At 45.6% G+C, this 21,431-nt stretch overlaps 1 protein-coding gene across 5 annotated transcripts in view; it reads right to left on the reverse strand.

The window, feature by feature from the left end:
- The window catches only part of rxylt1 (ribitol xylosyltransferase 1), a 74,393-nt gene that overhangs the window by 6,080 nt on the left and 46,882 nt on the right, over positions 1 to 21,431 (reverse strand). For 4 of the 5 annotated variants that reach the window (XM_072485017.1, XM_072485015.1, XM_072485019.1 and 1 more), the window contains exon 6: positions 13,445 to 14,078. In XM_072485017.1, coding sequence (XP_072341118.1) covers positions 13,676 to 14,078 — 403 coding nt within the window. In that variant the 3' untranslated portion in view covers positions 13,445 to 13,675. Of the gene's footprint in view, positions 1 to 2,548; positions 2,692 to 13,444; positions 14,079 to 21,431 lie in introns of all 5 variants that reach the window. The other variant, XM_072485016.1, reaches the window with a different exon arrangement.

Raw genomic sequence — 21,431 nt, forward strand, 5'->3', positions numbered from 1 at the left:
GTGTTGTTGGAGCTGCACTCATTCAGGCAAATGGAGGGTATTCCATTACATTCCCGACTAGGACCTTGTAGATAGTGGATAGGCTTTGCGTCCAGGAGGTGAGTTACTCGCTGTATGATTCCTGGACTTTGACCTGCCCTGGTAGCCACTATTAATATGGCTAGTCCAATTCAGTTTCTGGTCAATGGTAACCCCCAGGATGCTGATTGTGGGGGATTCAGCAATGGTAATGCCATTGAATGTCAAGGGGCAATGGTTAGATCCCCTCTTGTAGGAGATGGTCTTTGCTTGGCACTTGGCAGCCCAAGTTTGGATATTGTCCAGGTCTTGCTGCATTTGGACATGGACTGCCTCATTATCTGAGGAGTCACAAATGGTGCTCAACATTGTGCAGTTATCTGCAAAAATCACCAGTTCCGACCTTATGATGGAGAAGGGAGGTCATTGATGAAGCATGTGAAGATGGTTGGGCCTAGGACACTACCCTGAGGAACTCTTGAAGTAATATCCTGGAGCTGAGGTGATTGACCTCCAACCACCTTTGTGCCAGGCATGATTCCAACCAGCAGAGTTTCCCCCCACATTCCCATTGACTCCAGTTTAGCTGGGGCTCCTGGATATCATACTCGGTCAAATGCTGCCTTGATGTCAAGGACAGTCACTCTCACCTTACCTCCGGCATTCAGCTCATTGTCCATGTTTGGCTGTAATGAGGTCAGGAGCTGAGTGACCCTGGCGGAACCCAAACTGAGCAGCTTATTGCTGAGTAAGTGCCTCTCGATAGCACTGTTGATGACTCCTTCCATCACTTTGCTGATGATGGATAGTAGACTGATAGGGCAGTGATTGGCTGGGTTGATTAGTCCTGTTTCTCGTGTACAGGACACAATTTTCCATATTGCCCGACAGATGCCAGTCTTGTAGCTCTACTGGAACAACTGGCTAGGGATGTGGCAAGTTCTGGAGCATGTCTTCAGTACTATTGCCAGAGTATTTTCAGGGCACATAGCCTTTGCAGTATTCAGTGCCGTCTGCCTTTTCTTGATATCACATGTAGTGAATAGTATTGGCTGAAGACTGACATCTGGGGACCTCCGAGGAGATCAAGATAGATCATCCTCTCGGCCCTTCTGGCTGAAGATTGTTGCAAATCTCTCAGCCTTTTCTTTTGCACACAAGTGCTGGGCTCCTCCATCATTGAGGATGGGGATATTTGTGGAGCCTCCTCCTCCAGTAAGTTGTTTAATTGTCCACCACCATTCACGGCTGGATGTGGCAGGCCTGAGAGCTTAGATCTGATATCTTTGTTGTGGAATCGCTAAGCTCCGTCTATTACTTGCTGCTTATGCTGTTTGGCACACAAGTAATCCTGTGTTGTAGCTTCACCAGGTTGACACCTCATTTTTCAGTATGCCTGGTGTTACTCCTGACATGTTCTCCTGCACTCTTAAAAAAAAAATTTAGAGTACCCGAATCATTTTTTCCAATTAAGAGGCAATTTAGCGTGGCCAATCCACCTACCCTGCACATCTTTAGGTTGTGGGGGGGCGAAACTCACGCAAACACGGGGAGAATGTGCAAACTCCACACGGACAGTGACCCAGAGCAAGGATCAAACCTGGGACTTTGGTGACACGAGGCAGCAATGTTATCCACTACACCACCGTGCTGCCCAGCTCTCCTGCACTCTTCATTGAACTAGGGTTGTTCCCCTGGCTTGGTAGTAATGGTAGGGTGGGGAATATGCTGGGCCATGAGGTTGCAGATTGTGGTTAAATACAATTCTGCTGCTGTCGATGGCTCACAGCGCCTCATGGATAACCAGTCTTGAGTTTCTAGATCTGTTCGAAGTCTCCTATTTAGCATGGTGGTAGTCCCACACAACACGATGGAGGGTATTCTCAGTGTGAAGACGGGACTTTGTCTCCACAAGGACTGTGAGGTGGTCACTTCTACCGATACTGTTGAAAAAGCATATACTGCACCTTTGGCTTTAAGAGTACAAGTATGGAGTACAATGATTAGGAAGTATTTAAGAAACAATATAGAGTACCCAATTATTTTTTTCCAATTAAGGGGCAATTTAGCGTGGTCAATTCCCCTAACCTGCGCAACGTTGGGTTGTGGGGGTGATACCCACGCAGAGAGGGGGAAGAACGTGCAAACTCTACACGGACAGTGACCCGGTCCTCAGTGCCGTAGGCCGCAGTGCTAACTACTGCGCCATCGTGCTGCCCAATAATTAGGAAGCATTGCTGAAGGTTTATAAACATAGATTCGACTTCAGCTGGAGTACGATGTTCAATTCTGGAAAAGATGTCAAGGTCTTGCAGATGGTGAAGAAGAAATTCATTAGAATGGTACCAAGGATGAGGGACAACATTTGAGGAGAAACTAGAGAAGCTAGGTTGTTTGCCTCAGGGCAGAGAAAGTTAAGAGATTTAGAGGTGATCAAAAGTCTAAACAGTCTTCATAGAGTAAATAAAAAGGAACAGTTTCAAATGGCAGAAATGTCAGAAAAGCAATGGACAGTGGTTAGCACTGCTACCTACACCGCTGAGGATCCGTGCCGATCCCGGCACCGGGTCACAGTCCGTGTGGAGTTTGCACATTCTTCCCGTGTTTGCATGTGTCTCACCCTCATAACCCAAAGATGTGCAGAGGAGGTGGATTGGCCACACTAAAGTGCCCCTTAATTGGGAAAAAAAAAAAATTGGGTCCTCTAAATTTGACAAAAAATGTTTTTTAAAAAAGCAATGGACACAGATTAAAGATGATTGGAAAATGAACCACAGGCAACAGAAATGGAACACTTTATTTGGTGAGATGTTATGATTGAACTATACTGCCTCAAAGGGGGTTTGAAGGTGAGTTGATAAGATACAAAAGAGAATTGGATAAATCATTGATGGAAGTGACTCCTGTGCATTTTCCCCTTGGGTTTTTATATTAACAGTAAGTCAATACAGGCTTATTTCAAAATGTTTAGGTGTCAATATGGTACATGCAAATCTCCTAAAACATGATAGTGTCAGTTGTGAATTGAAGAGCCAAATGAGGCTAACATTTCAGCTGTGGCTTCCTTGGTATTTATCTGATCACCCTTTTGAAACTTACTACATTTCATTTTTAAAATTTATTCATTTAGGTGATGGCAAAGTCAGCAATTACTGCCCACCCTAGTTGCCCTCAAGGTGATGGAGAGCTATCTTATTAAACTGCGGCAACTGGTGAGGTACAGGTGCTCACACAGTGTGGTTAGGTAGAGATTTCATAGAATTTACAGTGCAGAAGGAGGCCATTTGGGCCATCGAGTCTGCACCGGCCCCTGGGAAAGAGCACCCCACTTAAGCCCACGCCTCCACCCTATCCCCGCAACCCCACCCAACCTTTTTGGACACAGAGGGCAATTTATCAAGGCCAATCCACCTAACCTGCACATCTTTGGACTGTGGGAGGAAACCGGAGCACCTGGAGGAAACCCATGCAGACACGGGGAGAACGTGCAGACTCCGCACAGTGACCCAAGCCTGGAATCGAACCTGGGACCCTGGAGCTGTGAAGCAATTGTGCTGCCCACTTTGCAGAATTTTTAACAGCCAATGATGAAAGAATGACGATATGTTTCCAAGTTTGGATGGTGTGTGACTATTACTGTAAACCTGCCCTTGTCCTGGGTGGTTCAGGTGATGAGATTGGGTGGTGCTTTGATGAGTTAGTCCACTGCATCCTCCAGATGGTGGTGGAGGGAGTGAATGTTTAAATGGTAGATGAGGTGCCAATCAAGCAGGCAGTTTTGTACTGGATGACCTTGCAGTAGGTGAAGTGAAGATGAAAATCAGTTGAAAAGTTGGCCAATCACTTGTACGCAAAAAACTCTCGACTGCAAGCGGATACTGTTGCCTTCTCATTCTGGCTCCGTGTTCATTTCATCAGATTTGGACTAGTCTTCCCACACTGGCCCCATGTACTGTTCATATTGCAGAACAAAGTGGTACAGAACACTGCACCCAACTACAATGCCAAAAAAATCCCCCGTGAAATGGATGGCAGAGAGCTCTTGAGACCTGACCAGGCAGCAAAGCTAATGTTAGAGGAGCCCAAATGTGTGCTCTACACTGTCTCCGGTCATACCATGGTGGAAGTATATCTCCATAATACAAGCGATCATAAATTAAGTACAGTAGAGGTGCTATTTGCCATGTATGCCTATGTCTCCTAGCAGGCAGCATCTGAGGGGTGTACTGGTTTAAACAGAGGGTTGAAGAATGGTGAAGGTAGGACTTGTACATTATGAATGTATCAAAATAGTTGCCAGGCACAGACCTGCATGATTCAGTGGCAGTGATCATTCCCCAGCTGTACACTGATGGAGTGGTAACCTTCCCCACTGCCAAATCTGCTAGCTGACTTGGACGGTGCCTTAATGGTTACATATGCATGTAATTGATGACAGGCTGTACTTGTTAGAAAACTGCTATTGCAGCAAAGCCCTGTTCTGCGGAGTGCTGGCATCCATAGGGAATATAATTGAAACAAATCCTTGTCCCTGCTTGATGCTGGTATGAACTCCAGAATAAATAATGTGGCTGCTGTCACAGAATCATAGAATGGCTACAGCACCATAGGTGGTCATTTGGCTCATTGTGTCCTTGCTGGCTGTCTGAAAGAGCAATGCACCTACTCCAACTCACCCTTATTCCCCCACAGCTTTGCAGACTTTTTCTTTCCAGATAATTATCCAAATTCCCTTTAGAATGTTCAATTGAATGTACCCAGGCAGTGCAGTCCAGACCCTAACCACTCACAGGGCACAGATATTGTTCTTCATGTGGCTGTTACTTCTTTTGCCAATCACCTTAAATCGGTATACGCTGGTTCTCAACTCTATAGCCAATTGGAACAGTTACTCTCCATCTAGTCTGTCCCGATCCCTCATGATTTTGAAAACCTCCATCAGATTTATTTTTAATCTTCTCTTCTCCCAAGATAGCAGTTCCAGCTTCACTCACCTTCCATGTAGCTGAAAATCCTCATCGCTGGAACCATTCTCGTAAATCTTTCTGCAACCTGGCTAATGCCTTCACATCCTTCCTAAAGTGTGGTGCCAGAATTGGACACAGTACTCTAGTTGACGCCAAACCAATGTTTTATACAGGTTCAACATAACCTTCTTATTTTTATACTCAATGACTATAGATGTAAAGCCCAGAATCCTGTATGCTATATTAACTGCTTTCCCAACCTGCCCTACCACCTATAAGGATTTGTACATATGTGCCCTAGGTTCCTCTGTTCCTGCACCCCCTTCAGTATTGTACTGCTTATCTTATACTGCCTCGCCATGTTCTTCCGACCAAAATTAATTACTTCACTCTTTAATTGCATCTGCCATTTATCCGCCCATTCCACTAGCCTGTTTGCTTGAAGTTTATCAATATTGTAGAAATATAGAATATAAAACCTTTCGAGCCTGCTCTGCCTTTCAATATCATGATGGCTGATCCTCTCACCACCATACTCCTGTGCTTTCCCCCATGCCTCCCACCACCATACTCCTGCACTTTCCCCATGCCTCCCACCACCATACTCCTGCACTTTCCCCATGCCTCCCACCACCATACGACTGCACTTTCCCCATGCCTCCCACCATCATACTCTTACACTTTCCCCATGCCTCCCACCACCATAGTCTTGCACATGCCTGATGCTTCCCACCACCATACTCCTGCACTTTCCCCATGCCTCCCACCACCATACTCCTGCACTTTCCCCATGCCTCCCACCACCATACTCCTGCACTTTCCCCATGCCTCCCACCACCATAATCCTGCACTTTCCCCATGCCTCCCACCACCATACGACTGCACTTTCCCCATGCCTCCCACCACCATAGTCTTGCACATGCCTGATGCTTCCCACCACCATACTCCTGCACTTTCCCCATGCCTCCCACCACCATACTCCTGCACTTTCCCCATGCCTCCCACCACCATACTCCTGCACTTTCCCCATGCCTCCCACCACCATACTCCTGCACTTTCCCCATGCCTCCCACCATCATACTCTTACACTTTCCCCATGCCTCCCACCACATTCCTGCACTTTCCCCATGCCTCCCACCACCACATTCCTGCACTTTCCCCATGCCTCCCACCACCACATTCCTGCGCTTGCCCCATGCCTCCCACCACCATAGTCTTGCACATGCCCGATGCTTCCCACCACCATACTCCTGCGCTTCCCCCATGCCTCCCACCACCAGACTCTTGCACATTCCCCATGCCTCCCACCACTATACTCCTGCACTTTCCTCATGCCTCCCTCCACCATACTCTTACACTTTCCCCCTGCCTCCCACCACCATACTCTTACACTTTCTCCTTGCCTCCCACCACCATACTGCACATTCCCCATGCCTCCCACCACCATATTCCTGCGCTTTCCCCAAGGCTCGCTCCACCATACTCTTACACTTTCCCCATGCCTCCTACCACCATACTCTTGCACTTTCCCCATGCCTCCCACCACCATACTCTTACACTTTCCCCATGCCTCCCACCACCATAATCTTGCACATTCCCCATGTCTCCCACCACCATACTCCTGCACATTCCCCATGCCTCCCACCACCATACTCTTGCACATTCCCCATGCCGCCCACCACCATACTCTTTACCTCTGCAAAAATCTCAAGGAAGTTTACACGATTTGCCCATAATAAATTTGTGCTAGCTTTCTTTTATTAATCCATATTTGCTCAAGTGACTGTTAATTTTGTGCAGTTATTGTTTCTAACAACGTCCCCACCCTGAGTTCAAAATTATTGGCCTGCAGTTGCTTTTTGAACAAGGGTGTAACATTTGCCATTCCCCAGTCCTCTGGCATCACCCCTATATCCAAGGAGGATTTGAAGATTATGGCCAGTGCTTACACAATTCCCAACATTGCTTCCCACAGTCTCCTCAGATGCATTTTGTCTGGCTCTGGTGACTTACCAACTTCAAGCATAACCAGCTTATATAGTATCTCACCTTCATCAATGTTTAGCTTGTCCAGTGTTATAAGTACTACCTAATTTACTTTGACTTGGACAGCATTTTCTGGATTCGTAAAGATATGCAAAGTACTCATTTAGTACGTCAGCCACTCCTCCACTGCTATGCATGTATTCCTTTTGGTCCATAATTAGATCCACGGCTCTGTTTATCAACCTTTTATAAGGCTTTTGGATTCCATTTTAGGTTATCTGCCAGTCTCTGCTCATACTCTCTCTTGCTTTTCATTTCTTTTTCACTTCCATTTTTGAAGTTTCTATAGTCAGCCTAGTTTTCTCACTTGTATCGACTACCGGACATTTGTAATGTGATCTCTTTATTTGCTTTATCTTACTCTGTCACTTACATCATCTAGGAGCTCTGGATTTGTTTGGCCTACCTTTCCCCCTATTGCACTGTATCTTGTCTCCTCTATGAAGGTGGCCCATTGTTTTGTTACAATTTTGCCCTCCGATCTTTTTTTAAAAATAAAAATATATTTTATTCAAATTTTTTTTCGGCCAAACAAAACAGTACAAACATTTTTCCCTTTTTACAACAATAAAACAATATAAATAATAGTGACCGTTTTTTAACAAATAAATAAATAATATATAAACTAAATGGCAACTGCCATAACAAAATATTAACTCTCCCAAATAGTAAAGTCAAACAAGCCAATATACATATCCAAGTAAAATATCCATACAAAAACACCCGAGGACCCACCCGACCCCCCCCCCCCCCCCCCCCCCCCCTCCTGGGTTGCTGCTGCTACTTTCCCAGTTCCTTTATCGTTCTGCGAGATAGTCAATGAACGGTTGCCACCGCCTGGTGAACTCTTGAGCCGAACCTCTTAGTGCGAACTTTATCCGTTCCAGTTTTATAAACCCTGCCATGTCGTTTATCCAGGCCTCCACGCCCGGGGGTTTAAACTTCCTTCCACATTAACAATATCCTTCGCCGGGCTACTAGGGACGCAAAGGCCAAAACATCAGCCTCTCTTGCCTCCTGCACTCCCGGCTCTTCTGCAACCCCGAATATAGCCAACCCCCAGCTTGGCTCGACCCGGACCCCCACCACCTTCGAAAGCACATTTGCCACCCCCACCCTGAACCCATGCAGTGCCGAGCATGACCAAAACATGTGGGTGTGGTTCGCTGGGCTTCTCGCGCATCTCCCGCACCTATCCTCTACCCCGAAAAATTTACTGAGCCTTGCTCCGGTCATGTGCGCCCTGTGCAAGACCTTGAATTGTATCAGGCTAAGCCTGGCACACGAGGACGAAGAGTTTACCCTGCGTAGGGCATCTGCCCACAGCCCCTCTTCGATCTCTTCCCCCAGCTCTTCTTCCCATTTTCCCTTCAGCTCATCCACCATGATCTCCCCCTCATCTCTCATTTCCCTGTATATATCTGACACCCTACCCTCCCCCACCCACGTCCCCAAAATCACTCTATCCTGAATCTCCTGTGTCGGGAGCTGCGGAAATTCCCTCACCTGTTGCCTCGCAAAAGCCCTCAATTGCATATACCGAAATGCATTCCCCTGGGGCAACCCGTATTTTTCCGTCAGCGCTCCCAGACTCGCAAACGTCCCGTCAGGAACAGATCCCTCAGTTGCACAATCCCTGCTCTCTGCCATGCTCTAAATCCCCCATCTATTCTCCCCGGGACAAACCTATGATTATTCCTTATCGGGGACCGCACCGAGGCACCCGCCATTCCCTTATGCCGTCTCCACTGCCCCCAAATTTTCAGCGTTGCCACCACCACTGGACTTGTGGTGTATTTCTTTGGGGAGAACGCAACGGCGCCAATGCTTGTAGGCTGGTTCCTTTACAGGACGCCATTTCCAGTCTCTTCCACGCCGCTCCCTCCACTTCTCCCATCCACTTACACACCATTGAGATATTGGCGCCCAATAATAATCACTTAAGCTCGGCAGTGCCAGTCCCCCCCTATCCCTGCTACGCTGCAAAAAACCCCTCCTCACTCTCGGGGTCTTCCAAGCCCACACAAAGCTCATAACACTCTTCTCAATTTTTTTGAAAAAAGCCCTCGTAACCATCACCGGGAGGCACTGGAACACAAAAAGAAATCTCGGGAGGACTACCATTTTGACCGCCTGCACCCTACCCACCAGTGACAGGGACACCATGTCCCATCTCTTAAAATCCTTCTCCATCTGTTCCACCAATCGTGCTAAATTGAGCCTATGTATGGTTCCCCAGCTCCTGGCTATCTGGACCCCTAAGTACCGGAAATCTCTTATTACCCTCCTCAGCGGTAACTCATCTATTCCCCTGCTCTGCTCCCCCGGATGCACCACGAACAACTCACTCTTCCCCATATTCAATTTGTACTCCGAAAATTCCCCAAACTCCCTGAGTGTCCGCATTATCTCAGGCATCCCCTCCACTGGGTCCGCAACATACAGCAATAGATCATCTGCATATAATGATACCCGGTGTTCTTCTCCTCCCCTGAGTACTCCCCTCCACTTCCTAGAGCCCCTCAGTGCTATGGCCAGCGGCTCAATTGCCAATGCAAACAGTAACGGGGACAGGGGACACCCCTGTCTTGTCCCTCTATAAAGACGGAAGTAGTCGGACCTCTGCCTGTTCGTGATCACACTTGCCACCGGGGCCCTATATAGCAGCTGTACCCATCCAATAAACCCCTCTCCAAAACCAAATCTCCTCAACACTTCCCATAAGTAGTCCCACTCCACTCTGTCAAATGCTTTCTCAGTGTCCATCGCCACCACTATCTCCGCCTCCCCCTCCGGCGGGGGCATCATCATCACCCCTAGCAGCCTCCGTATATTTGTGTTCAGCTGTCTCCCCTTAACGAACCCAGTTTGATCCTCGTGGACCACCCCCGGGACACAATCCTCTATCCTTGTCGCCATCACCTTGACCAGGAGCTTAGCATCCATGTTCAGGAGGGAAATAGGCCTGTAAGACCCGCACTGCAGCGGGTCTTTTTCCTTCTTTAAGAGTAACGATATCGTCGCCTCCGACATAGTCGGGGGCAACTTCCCCCTTTCCCTGGCCTCATTAAAGGTTCTCGTCAAAAGCGGGGCCAGTAGGTCCATGTATTTCCTATAAAATTCCACCGGGAACCCATCCGGTCCCGGGGCCTTCCCCGTCTGCATGCTCCCAATCCCCTTTACCACCTCCTCCACCTCAATCCGTGCTCCCAGTCCCGCCCTCTCCTGCTCCTCCTTCGGGAATTCCAGCCGATCTAGGAAATGCATCATTCCCTCCTTCCCTTCCGGGGGCTGAACCTTATACAGCCTCTCGTAGAATGCCCTCTCCGCTCCCCGTTCCATCTCACCTTCCTCATCCCTCACCCCACCTATCTCCCTCCCACCTGGACCTCTCCGTTATCATTAAGCTCCAGGTACCTTTTGATACTCCCCCTCATCCTTAGACATACCCCCTCATCCGCCAACAACCCCATATCCAATCTCCAGAGTGGGTGCTGCTCCTTTTCCTCTCCTACCTCCAGATCTACCCAATGTGGAGTGTGGTCCGAAATGGCTATGGCCATGTACTCCGTCCCTGTCACCTTCGGAATCAGTGCCCTTCCCAGGACAAAAAAGTCTATCCGTGAATACACCTTGTGGACATGGGAGAAAAATGAAAACTCCTTACTCCTAGGCCTAATAAATCTCCAGGGGTCTACTCCTCCCATCTGCTCCATGAAGTCCTTAAGCACTTTGGCCGCTGCCGGCCTCCTCCCGGTCTTAGACCTAGACCGGTCCAGCCCTGGATCAAGCACTGTATTGGAGTCTCCCCCCATTACCAGTTTTCCCGCCTCCAGGTCCGGGATACGCCCCAGCATGCGCTTCATGAAGTTTGCATCATCCCAGTTCGGGGCGTATACGTTCACCAGAACCACCGCCTCCCCTTGCAATCTGCCACTCACCATCACATATCTACCCCCACTGTCCGCCACTATGGTCTTTGCCTCAAACTGTACCCATTTCCCCACTAAGATAGCCACCCCCCTATTCTTCGCATCTAAGCCCGAATGGAACACTTGCCCCACCCATCCTTTACGTAGTCTGACCTGATCTGCCAGTTTCAAGTGCGTCTCCTGCAACATGACCACATCTGCCTTTAAGTTCTTTAGGTGTGCAAGTACCCGTGCCCTTTTAATCGGCCCATTCAGCCCGCTCACGTTCCACGTGATCAATCGGGTTGGGGGGCTCATTACCCCCCCCCCCCCCCCCTCCCATGTCGACTAGCCATCCCCTTTTCTAACCCAGCTCCTCACCCGGTTCCCACGTACCCGTATATCCCACCGACGGTGCCCTCCCGTCCCGACCACCCCGCCCCATAACAGCTCCCCCTTCCCCTTAGCAGCAGCAACCCAGTTAACTCCCCCCCCCCCCCCTCCTTCCGCTAGATCCCTTTCTAGCGTAGTTGCACCCCCCATGTTGCTCCCAGAAGTCAGCAAACTCCGGCTGACCTCGGCTTCCCCCGTTTGTTGCCCTCCGATCTTTGATTCAAATTTATCTGGGTCAGACTCCACTGAAGTTTGGTCCCGCCCCCAACTGTATTTACTCTGGATTGCTCCTTTGCCATTACTAACCTAAACTTTTGGATGTGATAATCGTGTTCTTAACACTTGAACCACCTCATTCCTCAGAACCAGCAGTCACCGGTTGCAAGCTGGAATGACCCGGAGGCAAAATGATTAAGTGTTGTTGTCACTTTGACTGCCACAGGCAAAGCACGGCAATCCAGGAGAACGGACTGCCGATCTGGGACAGCCTCTTTGGAGAACTGCAATCTCTTGCTGCACTGCCAATCAAATAACTGCAGGCGTATAGACCCAGTGGACTGAGTAAGAAACACAGACTGACTTGCATTTCTAGATCACCTTTCACAACCTCCAATCATTCCAAAGCACCTTATAGCCAATTTGTACAGAGCAAGCTCTTACAATAGCAATGTGATGATGGCCAGATAATCTTTCTGTAAGGATGCTTTTCAGCAGCACTCCTCAAAGTGTATTGCAGAGTAGACCTTTACTAATTCCCACACCCTACTGGTACTGCTGTTCTCCCAACTCCTTACGAGTGCCCAGGATGACTCCCATTTTGAGCTGGGCTTTTTAAAAAGTGCAGAAGCAGAATCATTGTAAAATTAAGCAAACTCCAATGCAGAGACTCCTGAAGAACTCCAACCAGCTCTCTCTCATAGATACAAAGAACTAAGTGCTTGCAGTTAAGTGCCTCTGTAAATGCCACTTTCAAAAGCCCTTTCAAGCCAATACTGCATTCAAATTCTGCTCTGACAATTTAATGAAGACGCGTAGTACCCCTATTTAAATATATTCACAGGGCTCCTTCCTGCTTCAGGTTCACCTTTGAGAGGTGCCCAGTCTAAATGGTAGTGGGCAAGATCAAAGCGGGGACACAGATCTAAGTCCGGAGTATTTAGGCTCGCTGCTGCCCCATTTCCAAAAGGAATCCAGACAGATCAAGCCTCAGTCCTTGGGCGTCGAGGTTCACGACGGCGCGAAATGGCCCCGATCTCAAACGATTCAGGGCCTGAAAATGGGCTAGGATCGGGGCTGCGAGAAACTCGGGGGGGGGGGGGGGGGGGGGGGGGGGGGGGGGGGGGGGGGGGGGGGGGGGCGTGTCGCTAAAGCAGCGTCGTCAGCGCACGCTGGGCATTGGCGCCGCATAAAAGCGGCGCCGCGTCACCCGCCGCCTAACTGGCGTCACCCGCGCATGCGTGGGTTAGGCGGCGCCAGCCAGCGCCAACCCGCGAATGCATGGTTGGCGTCCTCCCAGAGGCCGCCCCGCAAGAAGATGTCGTATGGATCTTGCGGGGCGGCGGAGGAAATGAGGTCCTCCTTTAAAGAGGCTGGCCCGCCGATCGGTGGGCACCGATCGCGGGCCAGACCCCTTTTGAGTGCAACCCTGGTGAAAGAACGCCCCTCGCCCTCCCACAGGCCGCACCCCCCCCCCAGGTGTGGATGGCGCCGGCGGGAAGCCGTCGTTTTGGGCAGGCCGCTCGGCCCATCCGGGCCGGAGAATAGCGGGTGTAGTGGAGAATCGCCATTTTGGGTGTCCCGGGCGATTCTCCGGCCTGCGCCGCGCAGAACTCGATTTGCATTTTCAGTAACTTATTTGCTTCCCTACATGGCATACAGTCAACATGCCGCTTGGGTGCATCGTGGGAGGGCGTCAGACTGGCGTCGCGTGGAAAAATGGCGCACCAGGTGATTCTCCAAACCGGCGCGGGAGCGGAGAATCGTGCCCCTTATTTCTCAGTTTAAATCAGCATTGATCAAATTATTGTTTTTTTTGGAAGAGAAGGGATGCGTAATGAGTGAGAAGCCCGAACTGTAGAGTGAACATTCAAAAAAAAAATAAAAACCAACCTTGGTACGAATACAGGTTTCAGAATTGGAGTCCAACGTTCCAAATTCTCTCTTTTCAAGTGGAAAATGTCCAACGTTCTTCAGAGAACAGTACCTTTCTCACAATTTAAGGTACAGTTCCTTTACATAATATGTTTATGCCAAAATGCATTGGCATGCTCAACAAAAGCACATGTAGTTTACAATAGTAAACTGATGCTCAGAATTGTCTTGGGAAGGTGATCCAAGTGGTTAAAAAAACCTGCTTTCAAGGATATCAATGAACTTTTGTCTCAGCTGAGTTCTGAACTGCTTAAACCACTCGATGACAACTCTCCGTCTCTGATTCTTTTCTTGCAAGCTCATCACCTTCTCTTTTTCTAAAATAGCAGGCAACTCTTTCCAGTCTTTGACAAAAATAAACGGCGCTCCCATGTGCTTCAGGAGACGCAAAGGGGCGTTTTGGAAAACTGACGAGTTGCCACATTGTCCTGGCGTCATGATATCTTCAACAACTGGAACAGAACCATAAGAACAAGCTTCGTAAATTCTGTAACATTCAGTATTTATTCCCACTGGGCACAGCGTGAGGTCACTTTGCAACAAAGCATCTCGATATGTCTTTAAACTTTCACTTGTTTCCTGAGGTAACCACCTACAAAAGGAATAAAAACACAGATCAACATTCACCCAGAGCTTGTGCTTTCTTTCAGTTCTTTGTATGTTTATGTCAAAGGGTGTCATCAACGACTTGCCAAAATAAAACCAGCAGCACAGGTACCCAAAAACAAGCATTCCTGCATCAAATTACATCCAGCCAAGGCACAACAGTATCCAGTGTTAAAGTAAAAATTCTAACTAGTCAGTAATCATTGTGCTCAGTTTAAGATACTGTCCATATAAGAATAGTACATTTAGTTGAATTTAGTTTCCTTTGCAAGTGAGGGTACAGAGTCAAGGTTACTCTACCCTGATAGAATCGGCAGTGGTGAATATAGAAACAGGAATAGCCCATTCAGCCCCTCCAGCCTACTCTACCATTCTATTAAATCAAGGCTAATCTGTATCTCAATTCTATTTATCTGCCTTTGCTCCACACCCCTTGATATTTTACTCAACAAAACTCCCATCAATCTCTGTCTTAATGATTTCAATTGACACCTCAAAACAGAGAGAAACAAAAGAGAAGCATTTATATCGCATCTTTCACAACTTCAGGGTGTCCCAAAGCACCTTTCCTACTTTTAAGGTGCAGTCACTGTTCTAATTTAGTAAGTGCAGCAGCCAATTTGCACAGGGTGCCTCAAACAGGAATGAGATAAATGGCCTGATCATCTGTTCTGGGTGTTGGTTAAGGGATAAATATTGACCAGGACACACCAAAGAATTCCACTGCTCTAGTTCAATTAGGGTTGTGGGGTGAGGTAGAGCAAAACAAACTCTTCTTCAGAGACTTTCGGTAGGAATTCAACAATAATAATATTTAGAGAAGGCCATCTTCAGGTTTTTATTCTTGCATTATCAGTAACTTATTTGCTTCCCTACATGGCATACAGTCAAGTTTTTGGAACTTTTAAGTAGACCAATATTCTCTTTTGTTCTGGTAAGTGGGAGAAGTAATAGAGATTCACCGGTGCTGGACAAGAAACAAAATAGTAATGCTGTGTTAGGCATCTAGACAGTGCCCTCTTCTACCTGCACCACTAAAAATGACTTTTCTTGCATAATAATAAACACACAAATTCAAATAGTTCACAACCTAATAGGTATACAGAGCGTTCAAACACTCCTTCAATCTGCACCTTCTTCATCAGAGCTGTTCATATGACAACATATGAACACCCCGCGGGGCCACGGTGTCATGTCAGAGTATCTTTAAGAAATGGGTGTTTATAAATGGGTGTGTATATAAATATCTGTAGCGAGAGTACCTTTAAGAAATGGGTGTTTACTACTGCAGTGATGTCGGAGAGTGCTTGGAGCTGGGCTGTCAGCATTTTACTTTTGTTTTAGGCTGTTGCTGCAGGGTGTGTTTTAGTTTCGTTTTCAGTGTTGGAGCTGAAGCCAGACCAAGCAGGGGTACTGCTGTTCTCTCTGCCATTAAAAGACTATCTCTTGATCATTTGGTGAATTCAGAATTCTAAATGTTTTCAGTAGTGACTTTAACCTGATGTGCTTTTGATAAAGGTTTCGTTTTTAAGTCTTATGGATGTTAAAAGGAAAGCTTAAAGGATTACTTAGTGTTGTATTCTTTGGGCGTTGTATTTGAATTAATGGTTGCTAGGATGTTCAATGTATGTTTTAAAAAGGTTAACTTGAGTTCATAGAATAAACATTGTTTTGCTTTAAAAATACTTTCCCATTTCTGCTGTACCACACCTGTAGAGTGGGCCGTGTGCTCTCCATACCACAATCTATTAAAAGTTGTGCGTCAGGTGAACTCCATGATACACTTTGGGGTTCTCTAAACCCTGGCCCATAACAAATTGGAGGCTCGAGGGGGATAAAAGTCTATCTATTGGATTGGTTCAGTGAATTTAAAGGCAGTGAGGGGTGAGCATATTGTGGTTGCTTATCAAGTGTGGTATTCTAGTTTAAGTGGGGAGTGTGTTGTGGAGAATGGCTCTTTCAGAGGCTCAGAAGTTTTTGGGGGTGGAGACGGTCACACGCAATACCTTACGGACAGAGTCTAAAAGCAGACTGTTAGATTTGGCAAAAACATTGCAGTTAACATTACCTGACAAAATGCGAAAAGTTGAGGTAATTATGGCGGTGGCTAAGAATTTAAAGTTACCTGGGATACAGTTTGACTCATTGGAAATAGTAAAAATTCAGTTGCAAATTAAACAAATGGAACATGAGAAAGAATTAAAGCAGCCTGAATAAGAAAGAGGAAAAAGAAAGAGAACGAGGAAAAAGAGAGAGTAAGTGAGAGAGAGGGAAGAGAGAGAGAAGAAAGGAAAACAGAAAGAATAGCCCTATTGGAACAAAAAGAAAGAGAAAGGGAGATACAGATCAGGGATAAAGATAAGGAGAGAGTTTGAACTTCAGAAAATGGCCATGAAACATGACAGTCAGTTAAAATTGGCAGATATAAAGGGAAACATACAGTTGGTGGAGAGTGATGAGGATAGTGAGAAATGCGCAAAGTCGAAGGCTTGGTGGGAATCTATTTAAATATGTCCAAGCATTGCCAAGGTTTGATGAGAAGGAGGTAGAAGCCTTTTTCATTTCATTTGAGAAGGTGGCTAAACAAATGAAATGGCCACAGGACATGTGGGTATTACTGATTCAAACAAAGCTGAAAGGCAGTGCTAGTGAAGTGTTTGCATCACTACCGGAGGAGGTATCTGGAACGTATGAGGAGGTGAAGAAATCCATCTTAAGTGCATATGAGCTCGTGCTTGAAGCTTACAGACAAAGGTTTAGAAATTTAAGGAAAGAATTTGGTCAAACATACATGGAGTTTGAAAGGCTCAGACAGAATAATTTTGATAGGTGGATAAGGGCTTTGAAAATAGACCAAACATATGAAGCTCTCAGAGAAATTATATTTTTGGAGAAGTTTAAAAATTCAATTCCTGATGTAGGAAGAGCATGTGGAAGAGCAGAGGGTTAAAACGGCAAGATTAGCAGAAGAAATCGCAGATGATTATGAATTAGTTCATAAATCAAAGCTTGGTTTCCGACATCAGTTTCAGCCTGTGAGGAATAGAAACTGGGGACATGAGAAATACTCAAATGGTAAAGGTAAAGGTGATCTGATGAAAAATAATGAGAGTGTACCACAGATTTTTTTTTAAATCCAGGAGGGTGGAAAAGAAATGAAAAGTTTCAAATGTTTTCACTGTAATAAACTAGGCCATGGAAAGTCACAGTGTTGGTGGTTGAAGAAAAGCACTGGGAAGGCTGATGTGGTAAAACAGGATAAGACAGTGGGGTTTGTTAGTCGTAAAGGAAAGCCCAAGGGAAGAGAAGGAGGTGTAAACGATTGTACAGCCTGTTCAAGAAGTAATTGTTAAGAAGGTGCCAGATGTATTTAAATAATTTACTTGTGTGGATAAAGTTTACTCACGTGTATAAGGAGGAGCAGGTAAAGAAGTGAATTTTAAGAGATGCAGGGGCTAGTCAATCTTTAATGGTAAGAGATGAGGAATTATGTAGTTTGGGAAGTATGTTGCCAGAAAAGGTGGTGATATGTGGAATTCAGGGTGAGAGGAGTAGCTAAGGTTGGAAAGTCCAGTGAAGAGTGGTGAAGTGGTAGTAGGAGTAATAGATAAACTATCTTGTCCAGGAGTACAGTTTATCTTGGGTAATGATATAACTGGATCGCAGGTGGGAGTGATGCCTACTGTGGTTGATAAGCCAGTGGAAAATCAGTCAACTGAAGTGTTGAAGGACGAATATCCTGGGATTATTCCGGATTGTGTAGTAACAAGGTCGCAAAGTTACAGGTTAAGACAAGAGGAGAAATCAAAGAGTAAAGATGAAGTTGAAGTGAAATTATCAGAAACGATTTTTGATCAGATGGTTGAAAAAGAACAAGAAGAAGTGGAGGATGAGGCGGATATTTTTAGTTCAGGAAAATTGGCGGAGTTATAACAGAAAGATGTAGAAATAAAACGGATAGATCAGATAGCATATACGGAAGAGGAATCTGAGAGTATACCAGAGTGTTATTACCGTAAAAATTATGTCTTGATGAGAAAATGGAGACCTGTACATATGCAGGCGGATGAAAAGTGGGCAGAAGTTCATCAAGTAGTATTGCCGGTAGGGTATAGAAAGGAGGTGTTGCGAGTTGCACATAAGGTACCAGTGGGAGGTCATTTGGGAATAAGGAAAACTCAAGCTAAAATCCAGAAATATTTTTATTGGCCTGGACTACATAAAGATGTAGTTAGATTTTGGCAATCATGTCACACATGTCAAGTGATAGGGAAACCTCAAGCAGTGATAAAACCAGCGCCCTTAATACCCATTCCAGCATTTGAGGAACCTTTTACAAAGGTCCTAATTGATTGCGTAGGACCACTTCCTAAAACGAAAAGTGGGAATCAATATCTTTTGACGATAATGGATGTGTTTACTAGGTTTCCAGAGGTCATTCCAGTACATAATATTACAGCTAAAAAGATTGTGGAGGAGTTACTTAAATACTTTACTAGATATGGACTACCCACAGAAATACAATTGGATCAAGGATCAAATTTTACCTCAAGGTTATTCAAAGAAGTTATGGATAGCTTAGGAATAAAACAATTTAAATCAACTGCGTACCATCCAGAATCGCAGGGAGCGTTAGAAAGGTGGCATCAGACTTTAAAGACAATGTTGAGGGGTTATTGTCACGATTATCCAGAGGATTGGGATAAAGCGATTCCATTTGTACTGTTTGCAATTAGGGTTGCACCTAACTAGTCAACCAAATTCAGTCCTTTTGAACTAATGTTTGGTCATGAGATAAGAGGATGACTTAAATTGATTAAGAAAAATTGGTGAGTGAGAAATCGGAAATTACATTATTGGATTAAGTGTCAAATTGCAGGGATGATTAAATAGAGCAGGCGAACTGACTAGACAACATTTGAAAGTTGCACAAAATGTGATGAAACGGGTAGCGGACAAGAAATCCAAAGTTCGTAGTTTTGCCAGTGGAGATAAAGTTTTAGTACTGTTACCAGTGGTTGGTGAACCTTTAGAAGCAAGGTTTTGTGGACCGTATCAGATTGAAAGGAAATTAAGTGAGGTGAATTATGTGGTAAAAACACCGGATAGAAGGAAAACTCACCGAGTGTGTCATGTGAATATGCTTAAAAGGTACTTTCAAAGGGAAAGAGAGAAAAAGGAGGTTTGAATGATTTTAACTCAAAGTGACGAACCAAATCCAGATGACTGTGAATTTGACATACCTCAAATTAAATTGGAAAACGAGGATGATCTTAAAAATTGGGATAAATTGTTGAGTTACCTTCCAGAGGAAAAACAAACTGACTGAAAGAGTTATTGATATCACATGGGCAAGTTTGTACAGATAAATTGGGAAGTACTAAAATGGCTATACATGATGTAGATGTGGGAAATGCTGTTCCAACAAACAACATCCATACAGACATCCATACCCTTTAAAATTGGCACGGTTAACAAAGAGATTGAGAGTATGCTTAGAAATGGCATCATTGAAGTGGGTTGCAGCCAATGGAGCTCACCCATAGTGATGGTACCAAAACCAGATGGTACCCAACGGTTGTGTGTGGACTATAGAAAGGTTAATGCAGTTACAAGAACGGACGTTTATCCTATCCCACGTTTGGAGGATTGCATTGAGAAAGTGGGACAATCAGCTTTTATTTCCAAACTGGATTTAGTTAAAGATTACTGGCAGGTACCTTTATCCGAAAGGACAAAGGGGATTTCAGCTTTTGTGACTCCAGATGGTATATACCAATTCAGTTATGCCATTTGGCATGAAAAACGACCCAGACACATTTCAATGGTTAACTAACAAATTTGTTTCACGATTACCCAATTGTGCGGTATACATCGACGATCTGATAATTTTCAGCCAGACATGGAAAGAACATTTAAAACATCTGATGGAGTTATTTGATCGATTTCAGGAGGCGGGTTTGGTGATAAACCTAGCCAAAAGTGAATTTGGAAAAGCCCAAGTCACTTTCCTTGGCCATACAATCGGACAGTGTCGAATGGTCACACGGGATGTGAAACCAACAGTTATTGAGGAGTTTCCGATACCCTCAAGACGAAGGGAAATAATGCAACTTCTTGGCATGAGTGGATTTTATCGAACATTTGTGCAAAGGTTTTGTAGCGTGATTGCTCCACTGATGGACTTGCTGAGGAAATTTCTAAAATTTTGGCGGACAGCGTTGTTTCAACAGGCATTTGACTGCCTGAAAGCTGTGATAACCAATGCTCCTGTGTTGGAGAATTACAAGGGACTCTGTGATCAGATTGAATTAAAGTATCTGACTTTAAAGAGAAATGCCGAGGCGTAGAGAAATGGACGGATCTTGCGGAGACCTTCTTGTTCAAGGAGACTGTCAATCGAGAAGGATTTCAGTTGGAGGAAGAAAAACGGGGGAAAAAATGGACTATATTATTATACCAGTTTGCGTGTGGTGTTTTTTGAAATGAAAGTGTCTCTTTACTATGTGCATTTCTTAAAGGATGGTGAAAAGGCGCAAAATTAAACCATCTTGAAGTTGATGGTTAATTTTTTTTCGGGGGGGGGGGGGGGGAAAGAGGGTGGAGGTATCATGTGAGAGTACCTTTAAGAAGTGGGTGTGTATATAAATATCTGTAGTGAGAGTACCTTTAAGAAATGGGTGTTTACGACTGCAGTGATGTCAGAGAGTGGATGGAGCTGGGCTGTCAGCTTTTTACTTTTGTTTTAGGCTGTTTGCTGCAGGGTGTGTTTTAGTTTCGTTTTGAGTGTTGGAGCTGAAGCCAGACCAAGCAGGTGTACTGCTGCTCTCTCTGCCATCAAAAGACTATCTCTTGATCATTTGGTGAATTCAGAATTATAAATGTTTTCAGTCGTGACTTTAACCTGATGTGCTTCTGATAAAGGTTTCGTTTTTAAGTCTTCTGGGTGTTAAAAGGAAAGCTTAAAGGATTACTTAGTGTTGTATTCTTTGGGGGTTGTATTTGAATTAATGGTTGCTAAGATGTTCACTATGTTTTAAAAAGGTTAACTTGAGTTCATAGAATAAACATTGTTTTGCTTTAAAAAACTTTCCCATTTCTGCTGTACCACACCTGTAGAGTGGGCCGTGTGCTCTCCATACCACAATCTATTAAAAGTTGTGCGTCAGGTGAACTCCATGATACACTTTGGGGTTCTCTAAACCCTGGCCCATAACAACGGTAGCACAGTGGTCAGCACAGTTGCTTCACAGCTCCAGGATCCCAGGTTTGATTCCCGTCTTGAGTCACTGTCTGTGCGGAGTTTGCACTTTCTCCCCATGTCGGCGCGGGTTTCCTC

This window comes from Scyliorhinus torazame, chromosome 19 (assembly GCF_047496885.1).
Source record: "Scyliorhinus torazame isolate Kashiwa2021f chromosome 19, sScyTor2.1, whole genome shotgun sequence".
Lineage (NCBI taxonomy): Eukaryota > Metazoa > Chordata > Chondrichthyes > Carcharhiniformes > Scyliorhinidae > Scyliorhinus > Scyliorhinus torazame.